Below are 7,804 nucleotides of genomic sequence, written 5' to 3'. Positions count from 1 at the left end.
TTGTACGCAATTAGCATGCCACTGAAAACGCCACAGTTAGATGTCATTTTGGGATGCGTACAAATGCCTCATTGACACTTTGAAAATTAGGACAGTACTTCTTGAGTTAGATCATCAATTGCAATTACTAATCTATGTAACGAAATAATTACTGGGGACTATTCCACTATGCTGCAAACAATATGCACTAGGTTTTCTTCCGAGTAATGCAACTGCTCTTTTTTAAAATTTCAGTGTACAATAGTTGGGGGACACTCTATAATTCACTCAGTAACTGAAATAAGGTCAAGCCGGACTCACTCGAAATCAGATCATCACACACAAACACACACAAGGTTCGAAAAGCTGGTCGGGTCCAGCCCGACCAGTTTCCCGATAATACAGCTCAATGCATTTACACGGATGCTGCTGTTTCAGAGAATCGCGTAGGTACTGCCAGGATGAATAGTGATGGTAGCAACCCGGCAACAACTACTTGTAGCACACCATTAAGTACGACCGGTGCAGAGCTACAAGCGATACTAGAGGTTGTCCAAGCAGCCAGAGATGGTAGCCTTGAGTGTCGCAGCCCTCTACACATATATAAAGATTCACAAGACGCCGTACATGAACTAAGCAAGATTGCTGCAAACCTGCTGGCAACCACCATCCATGAAGAAGCAGTAGTTATGCGGCACAAGGGAACTGAGCGACACATTCATTGGACACCGAGTCATGTGGGCACAGGAAGGAATGAGCAAGCGGACGCACTTGCGCGGGGAGTAAATTCACCCACCCGCCCATTCTCCTTGCCCCGCTTCCGTTGTAGCCCAAACCATAAAAGATGCAGACGCTGCCAATGCTTACCTGCAGCTCGCGCCAACAGTATAGAAAGCTTGCGCTACAAGCGCTTCTGCCCAAAGGCCACGACTTCCTCCCTCCTGGGCTTCCATGCCGGGAATGCGTGGCACTCTGCCATTTGCGCACTAGCACGGCAGTCGTTCCTGCATTAATGTGGAACTGCAATCTGTTCCCAATGCCCCGGGCAGTGGCTTCACAAATATGTCAGGCACTACCCAATGTGCCAAATTTTACCAAGTTGATTGAAATATGTCATTTTTCACATCAATGCTTAAAAAAAAATTACCTGCAACGGTGGTGTCTTACGGCCATGAGCTAGTGCACGCACGGGTTCAACTATAGCCCTGAAGTTTCGAGGGTTACAGATTTTGTGTCCTTTACCAACAGAGGCAATGTTGCAATGTGTATTGCTCCTTGTCAATGTGAGCTCAGTCTCTCACTTGATGGCTGTGAAAAGTTCAAAGGCACCACAGTTCAAGTGTCTTTTTATTGTTCCAACTCATGTACAGGCTTCCTTTGTGTGCTCCATTAACTTAGAACTAATTAAAAGACAAGAAAGTGGGTGTAGGACTCTCCTCTTTTCTTAAATGGAACATCAAGATTCTCTCTCTCAATCATCAAAAAAAAAAAGCACATAGCAGCAGGTTTAACACACACACACGCGCACAGGCACAAGCCACTGTCCATAGCAGTCTGCTTATTTCTGGCTGTAACGACATGCCATTCATCTCCAACTGCTGCTGGCTTGCCGATGGAGCACACGTACAACAGCCGCATTGGCCATCTGCAGTCTCGGCCACCGAAACTGTGTCTGGGGGGGAGAGGAGAGACAACCAAGGCACTAATACCAAGGCTCGATGATGTGCAACGAGGAAGCAAAATCTTGCCACATTCTTTACAGCATGGGGGAAAAAAAAGAGGGGGACTAATGAGAAAATGAGTTGCACAAATGTTGATGCCAGACAAAAATGAAAGATGCTGCAGCATGCCACAAGCAAATGCCGCTGCAAACTTGTGCAGTGGCATATGCATTCCTTACAAGCCTTTCAAGAGGCAGCCTCCCATATGTAAAAAAAAACAACAAAAGTTCAATAAACTCAACATTTTTTTGCGACTGCAGCTCAAAAAAGGCAAGTGGCCACTGAAATGCTAAGTATGAACAATAACAGCTCAACAACTGGAACAAAACAAGCAAAAAGGAAAGGGGTGGGTGGAGGCACAAAAAGTTCCCAGATATGTAGCAGAATACAGGCATTGTAAGGACTCGACAGCTTCATTCAGCTCTTATGAGCTGCATTATCGTCTGCAATTCCACAATAACCCAACAGCCTGTGTGGCTATACCTCCGCTCTTGGAGGAGGGGGGTGCTTTCTTCCCACTGGGCATATAGAATAAGTGAAACACTGCACACCAAGGCGCACATAGACACTGTAATGAAGAATGCTCGGGCTTCAAATAAAAGTACAAAAATGGTGGTGCAGGGGAGCGTAGCAAGCACAGCTTCCAGACAGGGGTTGGCAATGGTGTCTCCCCACATCCCGTTGCTCTCTCTCTTCTCTCCTGGTTGCCCCCCAATATCCCAAAGTCCTGGCAGGGCAACAGGCACCGAGCAGGTGCCCCTCAGGAGAGGTGAAATGAGTGCTGGCCCTCGCTGGAGGCCACATGCAGTCGCTCGCGCATCACTCTAACGTCCGAGTAGTCTGGCAGCTTCAGGTAGTTGACGCAGGTCATCACAGAGGGCAGGTAGTCGTCAGGATTTTCGTTAGGTTCAAAGGTCTTGCGCACTATGGTCAACGGTGGACTCAAGCTCTTGAATCCTGGAAAGCACAGTCATGCACAATCAGCAAGCTTGTCTCGCCTGATGAAAGAGCAAGCAGAATGATGAACAGGTTTATTAATGATGCAAGCAACTGCTTGGCCAGAAAGGGAATGTGAGAGTCTTGCCAGGTACGACTTTTTCTGAGTGCATGAGGCAACAAAATTTTAGCAAGGGTTGTGTGGATGGGACAATATGAACAGGAACACCAAGTTTACATTGCAAGCCGCCAGATGTCCTTGCTTTAAGAGTGAAATAGATAGTTATAATTGGGCAGGTTCTTGAAAAGGACAACCATATTGTAGTACCAAGTGTCAAGGCGAGTATGATTTGATGCTCCTGCAGTAATGGTTGCTTCAGTGCCAGTCATGTGTTCCCTTTCATATCAGAGCTCCTTGTACATCTGCCTTAGCTGAAGCAGGAAGTGTTGTTACAATGTATGAAGGGTAATGACTCCAGTTAAAAATAGAGGGGGGGGGGTGACATTTTTGCCAAAAGGGCAAAGCATTGACTGCGATAGCAAGGTTTAATGTTGCATTGCCACAATTTCTGGCACCATTAAAAGCTTTCACATGCCATGTAGGGCCTGTAATGATATCGCACAGATGCCACAAGGCTGGCCATAAAGAGCCGTGCCAATAAAATTGCATCTCTTTCAGGTTTGAACACCGATATTCTTTTGCACTTCTATTGTTTATTAGTCTCGGAAGATATAAGATAAAAGGCATGCACTGTGAATTCTATGTTTCATGACATTTGTTTGGGAGCTTCCCATTTGCAAAATTCTGAGGACTAATTTAGTCAAGAACATCAGGCCTGGTATGAGCAATTTTAGTGTGAATAGTGTAGCACTATAAATCTGCATATATGAGATGGATAAGCGTATAGCACATATATACCTAAATAAATGCAGAGGTTTACAGCACCGACGACGCCGACAGCAAAAGTTGACCAGGAGTGTCCACACAATTATTATTGCAATAAAGTTATGCAGATCTAACGCTCATGATAGAAAACAAGTGAAGCAAGGCTTCAGTCATATGGTATGTATTTTTATACAACTAATGAAAATGTTACAATTGTGCTTACTTTCTTATGCTGTGCAGCGCACGACCTCGTGCAATGTTTAAATGCTGTAACAACTTCACAATGTCTCATTACAAATCATCGATGACACACACAGATTGTAGGAACTCCTAGAATTAAGTTCTATACTATGCCTATGTTGTGTATACACAATGCAGTCAGTTCATAAACCCTTCCACATAACACAAAATGTGTTTCCCTTCTACTCAGTGCTCTCTCAAGATTACTGTATACCTATGAACAGTTATAAACTAAAGATGCAGCAGCAAATTTACCATAAACGAAATTTGTATGCATGCACCAACTACTGTATTTACTCATGTAAGGCCCGCGACCCCACTTCGGAGTGCGAAAATTCAGAAAAAAGTTTCAGAGTGTGTCATGTGCATACCCGCATGCTGATTGATTTCAACAAGCAGTGGTTGCATTCTGTGTAACAGAGTGCAGATTGAGGCTTCAGTCAGTCGCCATAAGCCAGCCTCACATAAAGCCCGCACCCTATAAAAAATCTGGAAAAGGTGTAGGGGTTACATGAGTAAATACAGTACATTTGTAGATTCTCACTACAGTAAAACCTCGTTAATTTGAACTCTGTTAATTCAATATCCCGGATAATTCAAAGGTTTTCTGCGGTCCTGTATTTTCTAATGTAAATTTGATCAGATAATTAGAACCGGCGGCATAGGCCAACCCCGTTAATTCGAAGAATTGGGGTGCTATGCGGCAATTCCTGATCCCCATTTCACAGCAAACCCGACGAAACGACAGCCATTCGGAGCAGTGAAACGACGCCACATAGCAATTGCGATTATTTATAGACAATGCGCCTGACCCGTAATACTGTTAGCACAAAATCAGTCCACGGTACGCCCCGTGCACCGCCGAAACAAGTGCCTGCAGAGAAGACATGCTTCACTGCAATGCAGCGGGCATATCGGTTTCTGTCACGTGCTCTCGTCCCCCGTTTTGCACGCTCCTCGCAGTCGCGGCGGTCACAGCGTCAGCGCGTGTTCCGTGCCGCTGCCACTGGCTGCCGTTTGCCCATTCTTGCATTTCATGTGTGTTTGGTTAATTCAAAAACCCGCTTAATTCGAATATTTTTTTACGGTCCCGATGACGTCGAACTAATGAGGTTTTAATGTCTCTTTCCTTTTCCTTGCAATCAGCCTTTGTCAAGTGCTGTGGCAGTATGAACATCCCTGTTCCACAAGGAGAAGGAAGGCTAGCCACCTGAGGTATGGAAATGATACTTGTGACTGCGGAAAGATTAACTTTGTTTTTGGTGGCACAACTTTTCATCAGCAGCATTAACCTTGTAGTAAACAGTTAGACCTTCATATAACAAACTTCAATATAATAAGATTCTCTATACAGTCAAAACTCACAATAACAAAATCCAGCGACTAAATATTTTCATATTCCCGGCAAACGCCCAAGGATTCAATGCATTTTACACCTTTTTATGCCTCGACAATGAAGTGTTGCTGTACTACAATCCCACATCAATAAAATTTGCCAAGGTGTAACACCGTATATTACCTACTTGCACCAAGCCAGCAGGCTCCAAATGCTCAAATGCGATTTCTTTGGACTAAAGTTGTGTAAAATGCTACCACATTGCATGGGCGCTGCCATTTTTGTTTACAAAAACAACCAAGCATCAGAAGCAATAGTGTGCGCCGGAAACACGTCATGGCCACCATCTTTGTTTGTTGATTGCCCATTTAAAGCTGCACACATGCTGCTACCGACATGTGACGACTGCTTTTGCACACCTACTGCAGTGCGTAATGTGTGGGTCGGTGATGAAAATGCGGCAAAGGAGTAATGGCACTTGAGATAGCGGTCGGAGCACAAAGTAGCATGTATCGGGCGGTGATTGAGTAATCATCCTAGAATAAGCAGCCCTTGCTTCAAGAACGCTGGTTTTGGTGCCACCCGGCAGGCATCACGTTCGGTATTGGCACCGGACGTAGATTTGTCTGAAGGAGCCATAATCTCGTAGATTGCCTTTCGGTATACAAGATACGATCACTTTCGCGCTCGGCACCAGAGGCGTCAGCGCCTACGGGCAACAGCATGCGCTGGAGAAATGCTGCGGCATGTGTGGAGTGCTGCTGCTTTGCGTCCAGTGCCGAGTTATGCAAAACCTTGCAAAAGTGATCACATCTTTGAAAGCAATTGATGGAGAATACTGTTTCATGGCAGTGCTGCCACTGCTGATTGATGCATGCGACACACTTTGTACTGTCATTAACGGGGTTCTATATCCTTGAGCAAAGCTTGCAAAAGTAAGCTAACAGAACTTTGACAATATAGTTTCATTCTGTGACGCATTACCTATCTGTGATGTCTCATTTCACAACAACGAAATTCTAGCGAAAGCGAATTTCGGCGCATTCCCCGGCGATTTCGTTTGCACGAGGTTCAACTGTATAACGAAGTACAGTTGAAACTCGATTTAAAGAAGTAATGACCAAAGCGCCCAAATTATTTTGTTAAATCAGGAAGTTTGTAAAATCGAAAAAGGGATTGTTTGATCCTTCAAAATCTAAAATTGTAACATAGCCACATCCAAAAGTTACCGTGCCATTGTATTCGCTGCTAACCCATGCTTGTGCGTGTCAAAATACCGCGAGGCCGGTCCAAATTGCTTGTTCGTGAAACCAAAAGAAAAAAACAAAACACACCTCGACTTCTGGATAGAAATGCGAATTTAGTGTGTTGCAGTGAAAAAAGCTCGTGATCTTCAATTCCGTGCGCCTCACCAGCAGTGGGTGCACACACTTCTCATAGCCCACAAGCGCATGCAATGCGTCATCGGTTCTCCCGTGGGCCCCAGCAAACTGCCTCAAGAGATGAACGACTGCCAAGTCTGTTGTTGCTTGCATGGGCACAGCATGCAGCCTCAAAAATAAAGGCAGACCCGTGACTTTTTTTCACCATATGCGACTGCCCAGGGTCAATTTCTTTTATTGCAGATTCCAATTGTTCTTAGGGACTTATTTCGAAAAAAATTTACTGTAATTTTTCTAAGGTGACCTTAAAGTGAGAAAAGATATTTTGCGTTGGTATATATGTACTCTTCATTCATGAATAACAACAATAAAAAAGGAAATAAACTTATAAGAATTGAAAGTTTGATGCGTTGTTATACACATAGTACAAGGCTTTGAAGATGTGCACACGAGACTATTTCACAAGACTCAAATGTTCCTGCTCTTACACTAATATGTACAGTCTGTTTCACACTTAGGGGAAAACTCGGAGCGCGTGGCATCGGCGATGCGGCGAGCGCTGGAGTCGCGCGGCGGAAGCAGCTCGCGCAGGCGCAGGCGCTCTAGGGGCGGACTCGTGATCTGCGTCGTCTGCTACGACGGTGCGCGCTAGCCGCATTGTCGGGAAGAGTGCTCCGGTCAGAGGCAGTGTGCGTGTTCCATTGTTACTGCGGGAACTGAGCCGATATTCCTTATTAAGCGTTGTGCAACGCCAAACTCTGAGCTTTCACTGGCCACATTCGAGTTCTACGAACTTCTTTTGACGACATGCTTCTTTCGTTCTTTCGAAAGGCCGGGGTACTTAGTGCGTGCGCGTGTATTTCTTCGCTGTGTGTGTTATCGTAACACGCAGCGACAAGAAAGGGACACTGAACTGTGCGCGCAACATGCTCGGTCTTTATTTGGCGCGAAAGGAAAACAGAACACTCAATATAATGACTATGCGAGTCGAACACGATGAAATAAACGGATAAGAATAAAATAATACTTTAGGTTAAGGCATTGAGCTGAAAGTGTTTCTTCTCGACAATAGTTCTTTACACAAGACAGGCTCTGTCAGCCGACAAGGAAATGCACGCGGCACGCTCCGAACATCACTTAGTACCTCATCATGTCCCAAGCGGCAGCGATGACAGCGCTCATTCTGGAGGGCAGTGAGTTGCAAATTGAATCGGTAAGTCATGCGTTCATTCGCAGCACGTCCGACTCGATGATGATGGTCGACTTTGTGGTGATTTGGCGCTCTTCAAACTTCTGAACGTAAAAAAAGTAAATGACCTTGAAA

At 45.1% G+C, this 7,804-nt stretch overlaps 1 protein-coding gene across 4 annotated transcripts in view; it reads right to left on the bottom strand.

The window, feature by feature from the left end:
• Positions 1-1,308: 1,308 nt before the first annotated feature.
• Positions 1,309-7,804, bottom strand: part of ctrip (E3 ubiquitin-protein ligase ctrip) — a 160,207-nt gene continuing 153,711 nt past the window's right edge. For all 4 annotated transcript variants that reach the window (XM_065431586.2, XM_065431585.1, XM_065431588.1 and 1 more), the window contains exon 36: positions 1,309-2,657. In XM_065431586.2, coding sequence (XP_065287658.1) covers positions 2,461-2,657 — 197 coding nt within the window. In that variant the 3' untranslated portion in view covers positions 1,309-2,460. The remainder of the gene's footprint in view (positions 2,658-7,804) is intronic.

Source organism: Dermacentor albipictus, chromosome 1 (genome assembly GCF_038994185.2).
Source record: "Dermacentor albipictus isolate Rhodes 1998 colony chromosome 1, USDA_Dalb.pri_finalv2, whole genome shotgun sequence".
NCBI classification, from domain to species: Eukaryota; Metazoa; Arthropoda; class Arachnida; order Ixodida; family Ixodidae; genus Dermacentor; species Dermacentor albipictus.
The sequence above is the reverse complement of the archived record's forward strand: the minus strand, read 5'-3'. Positions and strand labels throughout refer to the sequence as shown.